General features: G+C 39.2%; 1 protein-coding gene and 1 long non-coding RNA gene across 22 annotated transcripts in view; one reads left to right on the top strand and one right to left on the bottom strand.

The window, feature by feature from the left end:
- The window catches only part of LOC136022555 (uncharacterized), a 71327-nt gene that overhangs the window by 6927 nt on the left and 42763 nt on the right, over positions 1 to 21637 (top strand). The gene's annotated exons all lie outside the window — the stretch shown is intronic.
- SORBS2 (sorbin and SH3 domain containing 2) overlaps positions 15739 to 21637 on the bottom strand; it is a 214055-nt gene continuing 208156 nt past the window's right edge. For 18 of the 19 annotated variants that reach the window (XM_065695811.1, XM_065695833.1, XM_065695821.1 and 15 more), the window contains 3 exons: positions 21300 to 21349; positions 18564 to 18670; positions 15739 to 17766 (listed from right to left, as the gene is read on the bottom strand). In XM_065695811.1, coding sequence (XP_065551883.1) covers positions 17705 to 17766; positions 18564 to 18670; positions 21300 to 21349 — 219 coding nt within the window. In that variant the 3' untranslated portion in view covers positions 15739 to 17704. The remainder of the gene's footprint in view (positions 17767 to 18563; positions 18671 to 21299; positions 21350 to 21637) is intronic. The other variant, XM_065695861.1, reaches the window with a different exon arrangement.

Genomic DNA, 21637 nt, shown 5'->3' on the forward strand with positions numbered 1-21637 from the left:
TCATTTGATATCATGCTGGTTACACAGCTGGTGCTTCTTTCAACTATGTAATGCAGCACTCTCACTTTGTACAGGGTTTTGTTTCATGTAAACAGGAATATTGATAAGGAGATTTCCCTCTCCAGCTCTTGTTTTACATCTTGTCTTATTTGTAATATGATAGTTTATTGCACTAAAAAGTCCTTCCAGCCCTTCGGCTGAGTTTTCCAGCTAGTCACTTGAGACCATGGCATGCACCAACTCTAACGGCTTGAAAAATCTGAACTGATGTCATGCATATTTCTCATACTGAGGAAGAGAAATGCAATATTAGCTGCTGATGTCTCTTCTCATTGTAGAAATCTTAGGGGTTTTTAAGGTAGTTGCAGATACCTTCTGTCAGTTAGTGCTGCTGAATAAATACTTCGCGTTCCTTCTGTTTTCCTTGTCTCTGCTTTATTCTGACTTCTGTATCCCGTATATTTTTTTCCAACAAGAGATGGAGAACTTTCCCATGATGGTGTACATGCTCACTCACTTTCTTATCACAGTGTCACAGATTTCTTTTTATATGTGATATTATATAGGGATGCTGGGGAGGGACTCTGCGTCAGGGACTGTAATGACAGGACAAAGGGTAATGGGTTAAAACTTAAACAGGGGAAGTTTAGATTGGATATAAGGAGGAAATTCTTTCCTGTTAGGGTGGTGAGACACTGGAATTGGTTGCCCAGGGAGGTTGTGAGTGCTCCATCCCTGGCGGTGTTCAAGGCCAGGTTGGATGAGGCCTTGTGTGGGATGGTTTAGTGTGAGGTGTCCCTGGCCATGGCAGGGGGGTTGGAACTGGATGATCTTGAGGTCCTTTCCAACCCTAACTATTCTACGATTCTATGATTCTATGATTAGAAAAGTCAGTATGTGCATGGGTATTGTTCTTTAAGCATTTTTTTGCCCAAAGTTTAGCCTGTTCCAGGACAGTATCTACAGCTCTCATCAGGCAGTGTGACGTGTTGTGGATATTTTTTAATTTTTTTGTGTGTGTATTTTTTTTCTTCCTCCTCCCCCTAAATAAGTCATCAGGAATTTGGTGAGAAATTGAAAAGATTAAGAGCTGATGACTATACCTATTTTGGTGGAATAGCCATACACATGATCTTTCTGCCTTTGAGGGAAGTTTCTGGTTGGTGTTTTTGTTTGGTTTGTGGTTTTGTTGCTCATGGTTTGTGCCCTTTGTTTTAGTGACTAGGATTGTGTTGTTCTTTTTATTTGGTTTGGTTTGGTTTGTTCCTTATGGCAGAGGATTTACTCACTTTTGTTCACTTCATGCCCTTTCCTCTCTTACTAGCTTTGCCCTATTTGGAAGAGTCTTTGAATAAGAAAGAGCAGCAAGATGGAAGAATGAAATGCAGGGCCATACCATACATATATTTTCTGTCATGGGCATTTTTCTTTTAGTCTGTAGGTTTCAATATAAAACTGTCTTCCACCCATTTTCCCCTTATAATTTTATTTATTGACTATCTGTATTTGTGTCTGTTAATGTCTTTTTGGGGGAAGTCTTCCTCCATAAGATAGCCTGAGTCTTGGTGGTGTTTGGTTGGTTTTTTTTGGTTGTTGGTACTTTTTGGCTTACTAGTAGGTGGTAGTGTTCATAATGGGGTTTTGTATTTGTGTTCTTGTCCAGAATATTTCGAACACCTCCTCTACCATTACAGTTTATTTCACACCCTGATTGGAATAAAATAGTTTACTTTGAAAGAGAAATCATATATGTATCACAAAGATCTTGCAGTGGGACAGTTGTGAGCTTCTGGGGGCACAAGGATGTGAAGGAAGATAGGCACATTTAAAGCAATAAGGCAAAGCAGGTGTTTAAGTCGGAGTATTGCAGTCTTGGTATGCTTTGCATGCTTTGAAGTTGAGGAAGAATATCTTGTTGCTTGTGAGTAGTGTATATACTCTGGTATGTTCTGATATGTTTTAGGGTTAGTTCAATATATGCTTTAAATATGTTGATGCTGTGTGTGGTTCATTACTGAATTACATTATGTTCAAGGTCAGAATTCATCACTAAGCAGTACTTCAGCTTCTTACCTTTTCCTCCCTGATTTGTGTTTGAGTGGAAACACTCTCATGCTTAGTACCTTTTTTTACCTCTCTTTACCTAGTGAATGCTGTAGCTAGCAATGTATAGCACATTAGATTTATTAATTTAAAAAGTTCCTTCATATGCAATTTGCATATTCTTTTTCATTGAGTACTGGCAACCTCAAATAGTGAATCCTTCAACGCACTTCACTAGAAAAGGATTCAGAAATGTAAGAATTTCTGTATCGGGTCAAACCCATTATCAGGCTATAAGTTTCCAGTGTCAAAAATTATACTTGGATAACTTATCCACTTGTTTGGAGAGGTTCACTTGTTTGTTTGTTCTCTTGTTTCACTTTGTTCTCATGTTCATTTGTTTGGAGAGGTTTCTTCCAAATTCCTGTAAGTTATTGATTTATATCTTAATAAAGGCTTACTTTTTATTTTCCTTTTATTTTTTAGAATTTGTAGTTGATGAAAATCATTTGGGATTACTGAAGTGTATGTAAAGTTTGTTTACATCTCTTTACTATACTGAGATATGCTCCTATGTGCCTTCTAATCTTGTTAGATGCATGTAGAGGGGAGGGCAGGAGTAGCCAACCTTTTTCTAGGCAGATGATTGCTCTTACTTACAGTGAAAGTTGGTATACTCTGATATGAGACTGAATTCTGGATCAAGGTGATTTTTTTTTTTTCCTGCCTGGTTTACTGGAAGGGTGACTTGCTCTCCAAGGTGTTGCTGTTCCTGTTTTATTGGCGTATCATGGGCTGAGCTTTAAGTCTATGCACTATTTTTGTTTTCTGTTTATGTTTATTTCCTTCTATAATTCTCAAAGAAACAAAAACTGTTTGAAAGGTGTCCTGGGTTCAGCAGTAGCAGTCATTTTTCTCCTTCTTAGTAGCTAGTGCAGTGCTATGTTTTCATTTTTTGGCCTGGGAACAGTGCTGATAACACCGATGTTTTCAGTTGCTGCTCAAATGTTTGGTCTGGCCAAGGACTTTATGAGCCTCGTGCTCTGCCAGGGAGGAGGGGAGGCCAGGAGAAAGCAGAGACAGGACACCTGACCCAAACTGACCAAAGAGGTATTCCATACCACAGCGCGTCATGCCCAGGATGTAATGGAGAGTGACCCGGAAGGGCTGGGACTGCAGGGTTGGATGAGGTATCGGTTGGTACTCGGCTAAGGGGAGTGGGGCGAGTTATCTGTTGGCTGGTGCTGAGGTGTTGTATTCTCTTCCCTTGTTATTTCCTTTATCATTATTATCATTGGTGGTAGCTGTAGTGATTTGTGTTATACCTTAGTTACTAAACCGTTCTTATCTCAACCCGTGGGAGTTGCATTCTTTTCGATTCTCCTCTCTGTCCCTCCAGGAGCAGGGGGAGGGCAAGAAGAGGGGGAGTGAGCGAACGAGGTTTGTGGTTGGGTTTAAACCACGACAAAAGGCAATACTGAATTGTTGCCTGTGGCATAAGGCTGTTTCCTAGTTTCTCTTCAGTAAGTGATTTTTAATAAAACCCTTCACCTATTTACAGAGTTATTACATTTGGGGTTTTTTATCTCCCTAAAGCACTTATGTTTTTTCATACTAGACCAAAATGAACAGCTGAGCTGGACTGAAGCTAAAGCCCTTTATCCATTTAGTAAAGGTATATTCCCATTGGTGAAGTAAAGGCCTTTTTCTTCTGTTTCTTTCAGTCTGGTTTTAAGGTATCTTACATATAATACTGTCCTGAGTCAGGCTTTGCTAGACCTACTGAGCAGCTTCTTAACAAGCAAATATTGAAATCAAGATTTGTTATAATGAAACAATATGTAGTGGAGTAAGATGAGTTTTCTAAATAATGATAGTACAGATAATCAAACTATGTATCTAGCTATAGGCATCTCTGCTCATCATTTTGGCTTTCATAATAGTTCTAGCTATGAAAATGGACTTTCCTAAATGCATAGCAGCATGACATTTTAAGTTTTCTTTTTTCCTGTGTCATTGAAGCTTCTGTATAGACAACCATTACTTTTAATATTTTTCTTGTTTTCTTGTACTATTAGACTGTTTGTTTTATGACTTTTCTTACCTGCAAATACCTCTGAATTTAATGGCTGTGTTATGAATTTATGTATAAAGCAGCATCCTCAGAATCATAGAATACTTAGGGTTGGAAAGGACTTTCAGATTATCTAGTTCCAACCCCCCTGCTGTGGGCAGGGACACCTCACACTAAACCATGTCACCCAAGGCTCTGTCCAACCTGGCCTAAATCATACTACATCATAATTTAGTCTTTTGTGCTATGACTAACCATAATGTTTGAAGCAGACTTTTGCTCTCTAGATTGCTTTTAATCTGATTTTTGTACCAAATGTTATCTTCATTTTTTTTTTTACTTTCCCCCTGAACTGGGAGCAGAAAAGCTGCATCAACTTTCTTTGTGTCACTCAAGTTTTGAGCTTTGGGGTTTGGGGGCACAAATCAGGCATGAGAGTAGTTGCATGATGCACAAATGTCTCATTACATACCATGACACCTCACTGGGTTTGGACATTCAAACTCCTGTGCATGTGGCATATCATAATTTTTCCCTGATGTTAGTGAAAGACATGCTTCCTAACTCAGATCAGAATATATTTGGATGTTAGTTTCCTATTTTATCTCCCAGTATGTCCCTCCCTAGATGGATGGAAATGTTGCTTTCCTGACAACTTGGCAGACAGAGTTGAAAAATAAATTTTAAACCAATTCATCCTTCTGTAGTCTCATGAAGTGCTCTGCTGCAGGCTGCAGAGCTAGAATAAAACCTTGTAGAAGCAGAAACAGTCAAAACACCCTCTTCAGAGTGTGTGTTTTAAGCATAAAGCTCCTGTCCTATTTTAGATCTGAGTCTCTGTCATGGAGTAGGCCACTATTTGATGTTTAAACACAACAGTCTAGGATACCAGATGGAGCTTGAAAATCACTTGCACATGTGGAACAGAATGTACTTAAGCTGGTTCTCCAGAGGTGAAAGGCCAGAGTATTCACTACTGCTCAGCCTCTTTTCTATTTTAAAACACAAGAGTATTTGGGAAATCTTATTATTAATGCTACTTATTTTAGAGCAATTTCCCAATGCAGTAAGATATGATTCTTTATGCACAGTTTGAAGTTTTTCCTAATTGCACAGTCAGGGAACAGGAATGGCTGATAGCTTGGATCCTGGTGAACTTTTTATGTTGACTTTTGTTTAGTGGATATCTGATAAATTAGCAGTATCCTTAGTTTTTCCTGGCAAAGAAGAGATCCTCTTTCCTTTACCTATCTGTTACGACAAACAGCTCTGGTATTCTCATGCACCTGGCGAAGTGATGAGTGAGGCTCTGGTACTGTACTCCTCTCCCAGGCATTACAAATTTCCAGTCTGAAAATACACATGGAAAATACATGAAGGACATTCCTACAACTCCTCCCTGCCTGCCCCAGCTTTGGACTTGTTTTGAAATGGTGTTTTGGATCAACTTCCTCTCATTTTAAACTTTCGGTTATCATTTTCACATATTTCTGATACTTTCCCCTCCTGTTTAGGTTCCAGGTAGCAAACTGCAACTGATGAGCATCTTAAATTTCATGTCCGCAGGCTCAGGAAGCCAGGAATGTCCTTTTGTAATTTCTAGTATTTATTAATTTATCTAAAATTTATTTAATGTTATTTTTTCCCTTCTTCTCATTTATCTTTCAAGGGTGATAATTCTTATTTTTTTTTTTTTTTTCTGAGAATCCTGCAGAAACTGCAGACTTAAACCTTCTTACCTTCTCCAAGAAGCTTCCTATTTAGCAAGCAGGGAGTAGGTGTCTTAAATAGGATCCTTAAGATAGGCTTCAAAAGGCTCTAAATTAACAAGCAAATGAGTGGAAGGTACATTTTTAACTGAAATAATGTATTTCAGAACTCTTTTGTAAACTTCTAAGAAGTCGAAAGTGGAAACTGAAATCTATTTAAAAAAAAAGAAGTTTAATTACAGAGGTGCTTGTTTTGAGTGTTCATCTGAGATTTGTGCACTGATTTTTCTTGTTTCCCTTTTAACTTCCAAAAAACATAAAGGAAGACTTTGGGGAATACACAAGATAATGACTAGTGTTTCAAGAAACCTCAAAGAGTATATTGAATGGAATGAGATGCTTATGTCACATTAAGGCATTAAAGCGCTGTTCACCTTCATTTTGAAAACTCATGTCTGTAACTTGTTTGCAATGTGACATGTGCATGTATTGACTCTCCATCTGTGTTGCCAAGATTCTGATTAGTGCAACTCTGAAGTGTTGCTTCTGTCATCATACTTCCACTGTGCCTTTGCCTGTTCTACAGAGGTTATGAATTGTTGTAACTAGGGAAGAAATCTCCTGTCCTTTATTGGGCTGATACTGTATCAGGCTCATAACGAAACCATTCTTTAATTATGGTTCCTAGTCAAAAAAGTAAATTGCAAAGCACTTCTGAAATCTTGTGCTTAATTGCTGCACTTCTCAAATTTCATGCTTGATTACTTCTAGGAGAGTTGAATATTTTCAGAGAGGTTTGCCCTTCTGACAGCCTGTAACAGTTCTGATGCAGAATCTTAAGCCTGACTGTGAGGCAGGAGTTGTTTTTCAGCTAATTCACTCATCAGTGGTTCCGTTCCCTTTAATAGCTACAGTCAAACATCACCTCCAAATCTGTCAAGCTGATGCCTTCTTTGGTTTAAAGTTAAAGCGTGGTTTGGCACTGGAAACTGAGTAAGCTTATTCCAAAAGAGTAAAGTTGCAATGAAGCTGGCAAGGCTTTGTTTCAGCAGATAAGTCCAGTATGCTTCATAAATTACCATGCTGACACTTACTATAATGTTTTAAACAATGTAAGGTAGCTGTTAACTCCTGGTGTGCTTGGCATTCAACATTACCTGAACAGCTAATGCATAAAATTGTTAGATTTGTGAAATCTTTTTCATGATACACATTATAGAGCAGCATTGAGGAAAAACTTGAAATGCCTCATTAGGTGTGTAATGGCATGTATCTACTAGAACCATAATTTAATCCTTCAGAAACCCAGCATTGCCTCTAATAAGAACTAAGTCTCATTTTGTATTTCTATGATAATTAGTCCTGTTTCTTGATTTCATCTGGGATTGTATGCATTTAATCTTTTGCTACATGGAAACTTTAATTTCCTTGCCTTTTCTGGACCAAAGCTGATCAGCCCTTTATTAAAGGGATGGAGAGACTTACCTCCTGTTCTTTCCAATCCATAAGGGTAAAATGTGAATATTACCACTAGATTATTATTAATAGCCGGTGATGATTCTTAAAAATGAGCTTTTCTCTTGTAGTGGCTATAAACAGGCATGAATGTATGTTCTGACAGCTTATTATTGGCCTGTATACCACTAACAAGCAGATGTTGCTGCCCTGTCTGTGGGCTTTGGTAGAAGCAGATGGGAGTGCTCTTTGGTGGCTTTTCTACTATTTATCTGAGACACTTTGCAGTAGTTGGGGTAATTTTTCCACTTCAGACATCTTTGGAGGGCAGAGACTGTAGAGCATCAACCACTGTTATGCTTTTCCTGGGTGTCTGGGCTGAAAATGGGAGGGGTGCCTGTGTTGGGCCAGTGCTTCTAGTATGCCCATGGTAGCTAACCAAATCTTTTCTTGTGCTGTATTACATGATAGAAGTAAAGTATTGGCAGTGAACAGGAGAGAAGAGACTACTTGACAGGAAGTAAGACAATTAGGATCGGGGATATGGGCGGTGGAAGTTGTAGAGGTAATGCCAGCTCTTCTGAGAGGGTATGTAAACTTGAAATTCAGAAAATACCAGTAATTTTAGATCCTTAGAAGCTGTTGGCTGACTAGGTTTCAGACATGATGCAGTCAGCTTCTGCTGTGTATATCTTGCTTAGACATTGCATCCTTTCTTTTTGGACATGCATTTTGTCATTGCTATGCAAGTCTCAGTCTTGGGATGTGAAATACCATATCCACACTATTCAGAGACTAAAACTGGTGCAGAATGTTGTGGTACGTTAGTTAGAACTGTGCTCCTCTACTCTTTGACTAATCAAGATAAAAAGTAAATGACAGGAAAAGGAGTGTGTGGAGATTAGCTCTGCTGCTAATGGAAAAGGAGCTGATTATATGCTTTGATATGACAGAAATTTCAGATAACTCTGCGAAGTTGAAGATTTTAAGAACAGATCCATAGTCATGATTTGTGTGACTGGAAAAACCTGTCAGGTGGGATGTATTAGCAGTGCTACTTTAGGAAAAACTGCTTTTGAAGAGATTAATGTTTCTTCCAGTCATTACTGGATGATAAGAGAAAGCTTGTTCTTCTTGGAGTGGTAAAAATGTCAGCTCAAGATCCTTTGTGTAGTGTAAGTCTGTTTCTCCCCATAGAAACACTTGTGTGTGCATATGTGCGTATGTTTTCTCCCTTCTAGTTTATTTTTGTCAGTGAAAGTTTATATTTGGAAAAAGCTCTGAATTGACATGTCAAGAAAAGAGCTGTGATTTCATGGTAAAGAAGAAAAAGCTCATGCTTGTAAGGTCGTGACTTGTACTTTATTTCTGGTCTAACCTTTAGTCCCCCTAGAAGAACCTTAAAGCAGATAATTTTTTTTCCTGATAATTTAAAAATTATTGTCCTACTTCTGACTTAGGGAGATTGCCGTCCATTATAAATAACAGATAATAAAAGTCTGATGTTACTGCTATCTACAAAGTACCTTTATGGAAGACAGAAGTAAGGTAGAAGGCAAAGCTGCCCATCTTGTCTGGGGCTTCTGAAGTTTCTCCCTGTTTTCATCCTAAGCAGTTCTTTTTAATCCATGTCCTTATCCTCAGCTGTAAAATAGTGCTCTTTGGTAGAGTGCTTCAGTTATAGCAGAGCAAAGTGCTCATGCACAACAGTACCCTGACAGCATGAATGCTGTTGAGAGTGCGTCCCTGGTGTTTCCTTTGGGCTTGCTGCAGGCTTTTGGAGGCATGTAGGCAATAGCAGACCATAAGGACTTGGGAGCATGGTCCATGGTTTCTTATTCTATACTGCTGAAGTTGACAGGTTTTTCCACTGACTGCCCTCTGTGGGTTTGCACACATTTGCATGTGTGAAAGAAGGATACAAACCAATCGTGAATACCTATTACTAAAGGTATTGGTCTACTGATCCAAAACCTCTGTCTAGGAAGTTTAGTAGGAAGGAAAAAAAGAAGTTTATTCTGGCTTAAGCCTGAAATAACACGTTTTTTTTTTTTTTAAGTACAGAGCACTGGGTTTCTCCAAAGCATGTGTCAAACATCTGGATCAATACCTTGATCTATTCTGTGGTCTTCCAAAAGATGAGACTTCATACACAAACAAATGATGAGATCACATGTCTCAGTCATGTCACTGATCATATGCCTCAAGGCCACAGTCACTTGTAGTCCAAGTGCCAAACCTTCTGAGTATTTTTCTCCAAGAAACAGGTATCAAAATTTCTTTAAATACACAGTCATCATCTTACATTCCATAATGTACTGTATTAAATATCTGTTTTTCTTTCACCTTGTGGCTTGGGTTTAGCATTTTTCCATAGCAACTGCTGTTGGAGTTAGCCATGTTTATTGGGTCATGACAAAAAGCAACAGCTGAAAGACAAATATGGTATTCTGGTTTAAGTATAAGGTGGGCCTTGAGCCAGAGATCGGCAGCTTCAGAATGTAGCTAGCCACAAAGCTGGACCTGAGGGTCGTGACGCACACTGTAGTTGCTCAGGCGTAATGCTTAAATTTAGCTTATACTTTAAGCATTTCCCTTGGTGTGATTCTGATTTCTTTCTGCTTGTTAAAAGGACACTGTCAGCTTGCCCACACCATGAATCGGTTCAACAGCAAAAGAAAATACTGAATGGAAGTAAATAATTGCACATCACACCCAGTCCTGATAGGACTTTTTGCTTGCTTTTGTTCAGTGAATGTAGGAGTAAGCTCATAGGTTTGAGACAGCATTTTCAAAAGCTGGCTGTATTCTCAGAAAGGATAAAACTGCAGCAGGAACAAACTGAGAAGTTTTGTCAACTGTAATTACTGGATCTGAAATGGTCAATGTGGAAACTGTCAGATACGGATATACATAAACAGTCTTAAAACTGATATTCATGCATCTACTATTACTGTACTCCAGCATGTGGGGAATTCACATAATTCATACCATAGCTGGGAACATTTGCTCTTGAAGTTTTCTAATACTGTTGGAATCCAGGCCAGAATCTGTGTGTAATCCCTCCACAGCTTTTCAAAGGCTAATCCTCTCTCTCCAGCGTGAAGACAGGTAAATTATGATATATACAGCTGAGTGCTTTTAAATGTGAGTAAACCCCTCCTAACAAAAATCTCCCTGGAAGCAAAGAGCTGGGGGAACTGTCTTGCTTATAATCCTTCCCTCACAGCTTCTCTTTCCCCAGCCAAAACAACAGCAAAAAAAAAAACCAAACTAAAAAACCAAACCAAAAAACCAAACCAAACAAAAAAAACCCCCCCCAAACCTATTCAGAAATGCAGGAAAGGTCTCCCTGAATATTTGCGTTTTGCTCTTTCCCATCCATTGCATTTTACCACCTCCTGCTTTGCCCTCCCCAGACCTCAAAAGTAACTTGCCAAAGTCTCCTCAGGTGAGGGAATGTCATGATGTTTAAAGTCAGGACCTTCTAACACCGGTCATTTGCTGCAGGAGCTGTTAGCTGTCATATGTTTTATGTCTGATGCAGGAGACCTCTTCCATCTTTGGAAGTTCTGGTTTTTCAGTAATGATGCCACAGGTGTCATCCTGGTCTTTTGGTAGACCTCTGGATAACGTTAGGGTAAGAGCCAGGGGTGAGACCATGAATAGGATAAAGTGTGATTTCAGTGTTTTCCAGTTGTAAAATGCTTCATACTTCCATGGCTGGCTGCCTTTCCTTCAGTAGTCCTCTGGCCTCGCAAGAAGTGAAGGACTGGCAGAACAAGAAGGAAAAGTAGGACAGGTAGCCCTTCCAGGCAGGTCCATAGAGCCTGGGGAATTTCAGAAATGGCTTGACTTCTGCAGAGCTTGCCCCAGCAGTTTGTATCTTGCCCTGTTGATCTTGCTCTTTTCCCTTCCTAGCCTGGTCTGTCTTTAACAGTTGCTATTCTAAGGCTTTCCTGGGGAGGTATCATTTGTGGAAGCACAGCAAGTGTAGGGTGAAGAAATAAGGTTAGCAAGGCTGGCTCCATGAAATAGGCCAAGTGTTCTGTTTCCAGGGCCTGAAACAAGTTGAGTTTCAGCTCTCATCCTCTCCCTGGTTTCATCCATCTTTGATGCTCCAAATGGCTTAGGCTTTCTCCCTGCCCAGTCATCACCCAGCCTTTGGGTTTGGATTTTTATTTATTTTCATTTTGGGGTGGTGGTCAATTTTCTGTAACAGCTTAAACCCAGCAGTGCTGTGAATGAAACTGTAATGATCAGAAGTTACTATCTGATGCTGAAGTAGGTTTGGGCTGATTCCTTTCTTCAACCACTCTTCCTTAGAGCTCCTTTTGACTTAAATGGTAGGTATAAAAATTTTGCACCCCTCTGTAGCAGACTGCTTGTTTCAGATCATAGGTATGGGTTGGTGGTTAGCAGAGGGGGCTTTCTGTGTGTCCTAGATGTTTCCCTGTGGTTTTGACGGCTTTCGTATTTTCTGTTTCAGAGTGTGTGTAGTGCTGCTTTGTGCTTTGCACCTTGGTGTTGGCTGCAGGAGTAGATGAAGTGGATCTCTAAATAGTTCTAGAACTCTTCCATGGCATATAAGTATTGCTCTCGGCTACCTGAGTTGTACTGGACATGTTCATTTGTCCTCTTTTATAGTTTAAGGACGGAGGGGTTGATTCTCACCTGTTCAAGTATTTCCAGTTACATATGAAAACACTGCTATCTTTAACAGATGAATCTGTGGTAGTGTAAGAAAAGCCTTTAGTGGGTCTTAAGCCAGCCAGTGTTTGTACATGTTTCACATTACAGTTTGGAGCATTAACCCAGGAAAACATGAGCTGGGTCACTGCCTGTTCGGGGTTTCTCTAGCAAATCATGGTGACAGAAGCAGTGTGATGACCCACTTAGAACGACATGTTCAGTCTCTTTGGTGCTCCCTGTCTGCAGTGCAGGCTTCAGTTGTACGCTTAACTGTCAAGAAGAAAAATCTCTGTGTAAATGACTGACGTTTTGCTTGGTTCTTAAGTGGCACTTGTAGAAGTCTTGAAATAAAATGCGCCCATTTTACTTTGTTGTAAGATAGCCAAAAATGTCTTAAAAGCTGAGATCCTTTAAGATATTTAAGTAGTGAACTAATGTTCATATTCGTTGGAGTTAGAACTGGGCACCCAGAGTGGACCCAAGTGAATACAGCACCTTTCCTTGCAAAGGGAAGCAGTGGCTTGGGACAGAGAAGTTCATATCCTCCTGCTTGGAAGGAAGTATCAAGAGTCACTGTGTGTAACTCTGGCAATTCATCACCAGTAGAAATAAATAATTACATTATTTTTGGCATATTTTTTAAAGTGGTTTACTGATTCCTCTGGTGGATGGAAAATGCAGGAGGATTACTGTGCTATGCATGCATGCATGGGGATGATGAAATAATGGCTTCCAAGTTTGTTATTTGTGTTGGCAGCAGGCAACATAAATTGTTGAGATGTGAGTATCTGTGCTGAGGATAAACCTAGCAACGCGTTGCTGGTTGTCAGTCAACACTCCATCTCTCACCCAGTCCCTCTCGCCTGGAATCACTCGTGATGTAATGCCATTCTGCTGAAGCGGAACCCTCTGTGCGCCTGATCTGTAATTAGGTGTGATGTCACTGTGCAAAGGCTGCTCAAAGAATTGCTATGGGATAGTTACTATAGGCATTGGAGACAGTAAGAATGCTTTCTGATAATACTAAATAGTCTGTTAACACAGAATTTGCTCCTTCTCTGACACTTAAACAGAAGCTAGAACACTAGAAGGCATGAGTCTGTAATACTTTATTAATCTGATTCATGTTGATGCAAATGAAATGGGAGCTGGGAGTTTTGGATGCAGGTGTGCAGTATAACCCACCAGCAGGATTACTGTAAAAATTGTACCTGCAGGATTGGCCAGCCTCTTACCTGGTTTCATCACCACATAATAACCTAGAAACTTCTGTTACTCTTTTTATGTTTCAGAGGTGACACAAAAGGCATTGAGAGCCTGTATGTCACCAGTATCCCTTTCTTGGGCCTGACTAGTTTTGACTCGGCAGTGCAAGCAGGAATTCCCTTTCGGTGGATTTCAGTCACATTCTGCATAGATCTAGGTTAAAATATTTTTCATTTTCAAAGGAATATGACTTCACTGTCATATTCTATTGGGCAGTTTTTAGCTATGACTTGCAAACTTTAACTATCTATCTGGTCATCAGAGGTAGGATAAAAGGGCTTTTTTTTTTTTTGCATCAAGTCAAATAGCACTATTTGTTGCTACATCAGATGTTGACTGATTACCTGTAGAGTTGCAGAAGAAAGCCTTATTAAATTCATCTTCCCTGCTTACTGTGTATGGATGAGGTACCAATTTCTGCACGCTGGCCTGGCAAATTCCTTGGGACATAAATGGGGTAGTTTCAGGTCTTGGTCTGGTATTTGCTAGATGTCACAAAGGGCTCTGTTGCATAAACATGTTTATTGGCCTTTTCTGTATGCTTTTGCTACTTTGGAACCACAAATGATTTGACTTTAACCTAACTTGGCTGTTAGGTACTAGAGAAGGGAATCATCCACTGTGCTGTGTAGCAGGAGCAGTTAAAGCAGTGGTTTCTGGTCTCAGCCTGCACTCACACTTCTCAGTATGATAGAACCAGCCCTAACTGGGCATTCAGTTACTTCAGTGTTTCTTGTGCAACTTTCTTTTCAAGCAAGCACAGAAACTGTCTTACCAATGCTGTGGGACCTGTTGGCTTCAATAGACTTTGCTGCTCACTAGAGCAAAGGCAGGGTTTCACCATGTAACTATAAATGCTCTAAGGGAATATATTAGCAGTGACCTAAGGTCCTTCAAGAGATACTGACTTCATGTTTCTAGCTTCCCCTTGGCTTGGGCACTGCTTTTTCAAATGCACAGGAAGCACCTCATGTTCCTGTCTGGGCTCTGTACCTCAGCAGTTAAAAGGCAACTAGTAAATACCAGGCATCGCAGAATGCCAGCAGGCTTTGCTTTGGCATGGCTGACAGAATGTGAAACCTGCTAGGGTGACCCTTCGCTTAGTTTGGGATATAGATTACCCTGAGCTGCTCCGGCATCAGTCTCTCTGCCTTGCTGGCGTCTCGTGGGCTTTCTTGTTCTAAGTGCCCTTAACAGCAAACGCATGGCTCGCTGCCAGGTAGGCGGGGAACCTAATGTGTCCTAAGAGACCTGCTTGTGTTACCAGTGCAACTCTGCAACAAACTTGATTTCATGTGGGCTGATACAGACTTGTCTTAATCTAACACAGTTGCCATGTCATAACATTAAAAGAAAATCCTAATAGAAAACAAGATGCATGCTACATACTCTGTCAAGGTAAAGGGGAACTGGTTTAATGCATAACTTTCTAGAAAAATCTGGGTATATCTGAGGCTTTTAATTGATTTGTTCTGGTCTTTAGATACTAAACTCTTAATTCTGCAGGTCTCTTTTCCTCTGGTTTTAAGGACAAAGCAGCACCTGGTTCTGTGGGGTCTCCTTCATGAATTTATGGGGGTTATACAATAAAAATCGATCAGTCTGCTCTTCAAAGAGTATAGGGAGGAGTTCAGCAGTTATTTGGATGTAACTTTTTATATTTCTCTACTTTTTTACTAAAACATTAATACTACAGTTTTCCTGAAGTGTCAATGAGTTGCTGTTTTTAGTACAATGAGCTATATTTTCCTTTATTTCATCTTCTCTGCAATTAGCAGAGGATGCTATTTCACCCTTAACTGTCCAGAATCTTTTTATATTAGTGAGACTACACCAGCCAGTTGGTGTAGTTGGTGTAGCTAGTTTTTACAGACTATTAAAGCACAGCACTTCATACTTACAGTTCTTAGAGGTATATGGCACAAAGCAGTGCTCCAGAGATGTCACAGATCCTACCCAGGAACAGAAATGGCAAACCGCACAACCTTTGAGATTGTATAGTCCATTATTTGGTTATACACCTGTAAGAACAGTCCCAGGTGTAAGGTGCTCCCAAAAATCTGTACTTTCATTAAATCTTCCTTCTAGGCTGTCATTTTACAGAGAAGATCTGGTTTTCCTTTTGCTGAAGGGATTAGGGGGTGTGGGAACTTTAGCCGGGCATAAAGGGCTTTACATTGTGTGTTTTAGCTTTGTGCTTCTGGAGTGAAGGGTGGTTCTGGCAACAGAAAAGTTATCTCAAATTAGCACAGTCAGTGCAGAAAGTCTGTACCACTGCTTTCGCATTCAGGTGTTTCAGGGACGACACCAAAATGGATCAACTGTGAGCCGTGTGGACAGTGCCAGTTGTCCGTATGTGCAGGACTAGTGTATGCTCAGAGGCACGGAAAAAATCTCTGTACAAGGCAAAACTATTTGCATATAAGCTTGAAGAGTTAAGCACTTTGCAGCACTGAAGTTACATGTTATGTGTGTGCAGAGAAATGATGGGGAAAACAGTTGTGTACTCCAAGCAAAATTTATTAGAAGTCTATTCAAGAAAAAAACCACAGAGACCTTTTGAGTGTAGGAATTCAAAGTCAGTTACCTGAAAGCCAGGTATGAAAGACCTGGATTTTTCTAAAATCAGATACAGAGTAGAAACGGTACTTTTTAAATATCACAGGCAACAGATATTTAAGTCTTCAACCTTAAATGGCATTAAAGATAGGTATTAATCTCACAGCAAAGCTGCATGCAGATCTAGTTTAAAATTGAAAGCCTTTGAAATATAAAGCTTTTGCCAAGAAATCTGCAATAATAAAGGTATGCTGCACAAAGATGTTTCTTTACCTTTGTCTTAACGACGTTTCTCAGTAATAAAGACATATGTACATTTAGATTTGGCTGGTAAACCATATTTTAATTAATAAAATTTTGCATAAAATGCTATCTTACAGAATTGCACTATCCAGATGTTCTTATGGTAAATAGAGCAAGGAAAGAAAAAGGCATTGAAATGTTCTGTTTGTGAGGAGGGCAAAGATCAAATAAGGAACTTAATTTTTTTTAAAAATCGACAACCAAATGGCTCTGTACAAAAAAGCAAACATATGTACAAAATGCTACAGACACTACATACATTTTGATAATTTCAATCCTTTACCCATGAGAAATGCAGTAGAAGCTTTTGCCATCTATAAGGTGCTGAAGAAACCAAATCTGAATTTTTATGTTTATAGAGCCATAGTCATTATCATCCTATGCCTTAATTTCATTTGCTATTTATGCTTACTTTTGCTTATGGAAAATGTATGTTTTCAAATATTTCATTTGGGGGGCTGGGGAGGGGGGGAAGGAAAACCCACCTCTAAAAAGTATCAGTTTTAATACTTGTGACTCTTTTGGGGTTTTTTGTACTAAATTCCTAAAAGAATGTGTAACTCAGGTTTTGTTAACATACATACATATATATAGTGAAGTAAATCAGTACATGATACTTGTGAATATTTTTCAGGTGGCTATATTAGGAAAAAACCCCAAACCAACAACTCTTTGTGCTAACACTGTTTACTTCCTGCTTCTTAAAATTCCTGATACGTAAAAAACACTAACCTCTCAAATTCCATGTTGCTTACTATTACAATGTTAAATGGTTGTAATCAAAATGTCAGACAATGTAATCAACAATGTCAGGTTATTATTGTCTATGCTTATATCATTGTCTGTCTCTTCATTAAATCCGGTTTCCTGAGGTTTTATGCCTCTTGCACTTCCTACCATTTAACAGAGAACACTAGAGCTTCATTAGGGGGGAAAAAAGGTTTAGCTGATACCATTGCATTCATCCAGAACACTTGCAGTTCTCCCATTTGTCACTACGCTTGCTTGAGATTTTACAATCACTGTGTATATGTTACAACATACAAGTACAGGCAAAAAAATCTATATTATTTCTCATATATTGTAAACCAGTACAATAGGCAAACCTGTGATACGGCAAAGTGAAAGCAACAAATGCCGCTAAGCTAGTAAGAACGTGGAAACTCAAACAATGTTTTTCAGAGAGAGTAAACAGCAACTTCCCTGTATGACGTGCATGGTGAAACATCCCATCGGGCTCTGTGACAGGACCATGAGTGTCCAAACCCAAAACAGCTTCTCCCCCCCTTCCCACCCCCATGGCAGTTCATCTGTGTACCTGTCCTCAGGCTTTCTGTGTTGTAAATGAAAAGACTTCAAAGCAGGGAGTATTTAAGGTTGAAACATTCCTCTTGTTTCAGAAAAGCTTAAGTCATTCACACCATGGTTGTTGCTGTAATACTGCTGGAAGGGCTTGGAGGGTGGGATGGGATGAGGATGAACTAGATGGCCTCTATTTGAGACTGCAAGCAAGAAAACAGAAGGCCAGCATAGCATGTTTTCTAGCAGCTTATGCAGATGTGTTGCAGAGATGCAGCATAAATAAGTAGAAAAAAAAAATAATTCACAGCCTCTTGACATAGTTTCCAGGGAAAGTACCAAAGAACTTGGTTCTTCTCGAGGTTCCTGAAATTAGAAGCAATAGATGAAAGATGGGAATAACAACAGGAAATACTATGTAAGCATGGCCTTTAGATGTTTAATACTGCACAATCAGTAACACTATATAATATTATTTCTAATATAGCTTCAAAGTGTTATTTTGAGTTTCAGTTGTGAGTTAAATTGTAACTGCAGGAAGGAAAAAGCAAATAGAGTGGCGTATTTTACCAAATTGTTAGGCCTGATTAAAAGCTGTGCTAAAATTTACTTGGATTTTGACATGGAAAGAATTTAATTTCAACCACATTGCCTATATAAATAATTTGCTTTTTTGGAATGCTGAGGAGTAGTGAGATGGTCAGGTTAGCCATTGTGTGTATGAGGGTTTATGGAGTGATTAAGCCATTTCATCTAAGCCTAGTTATGAAATCTCTGTTCAGCAATACTTGGTTTTCACAGGTAGTCAATTCTGTAGATGTATTCATGCGAGTAAGTTTTATGTTACCTGGTCTTTATGAAGAGAGTAATAAGACATAGTCCATTTTGTGTCACATTAGAATGACAACAGTGCTGTACAACAAACTGGAGGCAGCTCCCAACTTGCGACCATCAATTTCAACAGACACATGTAAAATATTGCCCACTGATTTCAGTATATTTTGATTAGAGTTTCTCCTGATAAAGCCAGGTTCAGGTTTATTACACTGAATAACCAAAAGTTAATTAATTGAAAGACACGGAGCAAAGAGGGAAGCAAAGGTCAGAGAGGAAAAAAAGAAGGGAAAAAAAAAAAAGAGAAAAAACAATCAAATGACACATACCCACAAACCATCCATCATCACATTTTTCCATCACATCAATGACATCTCCCTCTCTGAGTTCCAATTCATCTTCATTCCTAGGAGTATAGTTATATAGAGCCTGAAACCTTAAATAGGACAAATGACGCATTTTAAAAAGAAGGAAGAGTTCTTTATACCTTTTGCTGAAGTAAAGGAGCTGATTTAAATATTAACTAACAAGCAACACTTCTTGCAACTATAGGGAAAAAGGGCTTATTTTGCCTGATGGGCATTGGGGCTGGGTCCTTTATATAGTAAATAAAACTTTATGAAAAGCTAACTCATCAGACACAAAAGACTGGGGACTCATAAGGTACGGCTGGTGGCTCCTCAACTAGCTGCTTTCAACACAGAATTCTAGTATTTATTATATTGTTTCGTTACTGTACAGCTGAGGCACCAAATCAGAGGACTTCTAGAAGGGAGCCTGTAGATGCACTAGCCCTGTAACCTCCCCAGTCAGTACCTAAAACTGTGGCTCTGCCTTCAAGCTCTTGAGAGCAGAACCTAGTGTACATGTCCTCTGTCGTAACAAAGTGCCACACAGCATAGGCAAGGTGCTTGATGCCCTTCTATACTCGGTGGAGGAGGGTGCCCAGGAGAGAGGCTCACACAACTACCACTGCAGCTGGGGGACATCCTGAGCTCTTCAGTAGCAACTGCTGAGCCAGGACTTGGCACTGCAGGAGCTCTGCATGTAAAAGCAGTGCCTTCCTCCAGGAGGAAGGCTGAGAGAAACTGCTATTTGGAAACATAGAGCCATAACACCTTCCCTGATTAAAACTGCCGCTGTTACATATATAAAACCCATATATCTCAGCCAGTAAGGGAGAGACTCAAATCTGGGGATGTAAGGATGGGAATACAAACAGTATTAAGAAACTGACTTGTACCTCTACCCTGGCCAAAAGCTGCAGACTGAATAATACTGGATAAATGGAAATGGGTATGAGATTACTGAATTTATTATCTTTCATTCCTTACCAGCTTTTAATTTGGTTTCTTGGAATTGAAAGAATAGCAGTAAACTCTTAATAGGGGGAACTGAGGGTGCCTGGGCTGCAAATTGCTGCAGAAGTCCTGCAGGGTCAGAATCTGCCTTTAAGTAACAGTCTGTGCCCCAGCTATGACTGACTGTGTAAAGGAGCAGGGTGCAGCTGCAGAAATTGCAGAAAGGAAATGGTCTTAATTTCAAAATACTGAAACAAATATAACCATGTCCATTCCTCCCTCTTAACAACAGTTCACTGACTTAAAGCCATACACTTCCCCCAATAAAAACAAAGTAGCACCCCCTTTGATGTGTTGGTACTGAATATTTCCATTGGCTCTGTATCATTCAGGCAAAATTTCCATGGCTTGAATGACATCTTTATTTCAGTGAAAAATTCCTGCTCATGAAAGTCCCATTTGAAAATCCTATCTAGACACTGGTGCCAGCTTAGTGTAATGATGGCCTTGGATAAGCTACACTTATTTTTCACATTGTTGGTTTGGGCAAAACAAAGACTTAATGTCCTGTGACCAGCAGTTATCTCCCCAAATCTGAAAAGTCTATTTTTACATTTTAATCACACTAACAAAGTGGAACAGGACTGGTTATTTAAGCAATTACCTCTGTTAATTTGTGTGGCAGGAGTTAAGAACAAGCTGTGCAAAGAATTAAATGGCAGTAACATTTTCTGTCACGCTTATTATTCCAGTGAAGCTGAGCTATACTGACACTCTGAAACCTGATTAAATGCAGCTTCTAAAGGTGCAGAGTTGCAGATATAATGTGTCATGAACAAGACTCAAACCAGTTACTCAAATACAGAAATGAGAACTCCCCAATTATCATGCAGTACATTAGAAATATCATCTTAGTTTTTTCTAGATAATCCATTTTAACAACTCTTGCAGTAATTTCATTCTCTGCTAATGAAATAATTTCTTAAATACGAGAACTCTGTTGCCATTTATATCGCTAACAGAATACATATTCAAGACAAAGAATAGTTGGTTGGCAATTTAAATATATTTCTATTTCTACTTTTAGGAATAAATAACTAGTCATGAACTACTTACACTATGTTGAACAAAACTAGTTACAAAACAGACTTATGTGCTTGAGTATGCTCAACAATACCAGCAGGAGCTTGTGGTTTTAGTGAGATTGAATCTAAAATGTCCAATTTTTGTTATGTATTACTGCGGTATAGTTACAACTTTCAGAATGGCTTTCTTGTGTCTGATTTTTAAGTTGTACATATAAATTACATCAAAAAGTGTGAGCCTGTGCTCCTGTGATCAATGTTATCAAATAGTTCTTTTTTTCTCTCTATTCATATCCAGAACTGTTTCTGAATAATTAATGGTGTCAAGTCAGTAAAGTCAATGAGCTGAATCAATGTCAAATCTTTAATGGGCATTCTGCTGAGGTGTAAAACTAGGGAGAATAAAAAAAGGTAAAACTTTCTTTTTACAAAATTACTAACCCCCTTTAAGTTTAAATGATGGAGAACTAAGCTGGCACATCTGTCTGAGCTTGTAAATTAAGCAACTAAGGCTTTGCCCTCTGGGACCTTCTTGGATACCTTCCTACATCATGTGGTTATCTGTAAATTTCTGAAATCTCTTCATAATTGCACTTGGCAGGTTAACAAATTATTTGATGAAGTGCTGGCTATTGCTTAAATGTTAGGTTTTGGTTTAGTAGACAAGAAGTATACTTACGGTTCCCCCCCACTGTGTATGTTTTCATGAGCAAGCACAGGGCGCTGTGGCTGAAATGAAATGATTTGAAATGTAATAAAGATTTATAATGTAAGGTCCAAGCAGTTGGATAGGGGCATGATACACGATTGCTTGAGAGTTCACATTCTACCTTGAGTAAAACAACACCCTCCCCAACCCACCCCCAACTCACAATAAATACTCAAGACATGTCAAGCAATAGAAAATGGCAGGCGTAAAGATCTGATTTTGGAGGACTTAATGAAAACTAAAGTAAAACTGTGAACTTCAATTCTATTTATAGTATAGTAGAAAGTTGGAATAGAACCCTGCTGCCT

The sequence above is a fragment of the Lathamus discolor genome, chromosome 1 (genome assembly GCF_037157495.1).
Source record: "Lathamus discolor isolate bLatDis1 chromosome 1, bLatDis1.hap1, whole genome shotgun sequence".
Taxonomy (NCBI): Eukaryota; Metazoa; Chordata; class Aves; order Psittaciformes; family Psittacidae; genus Lathamus; species Lathamus discolor.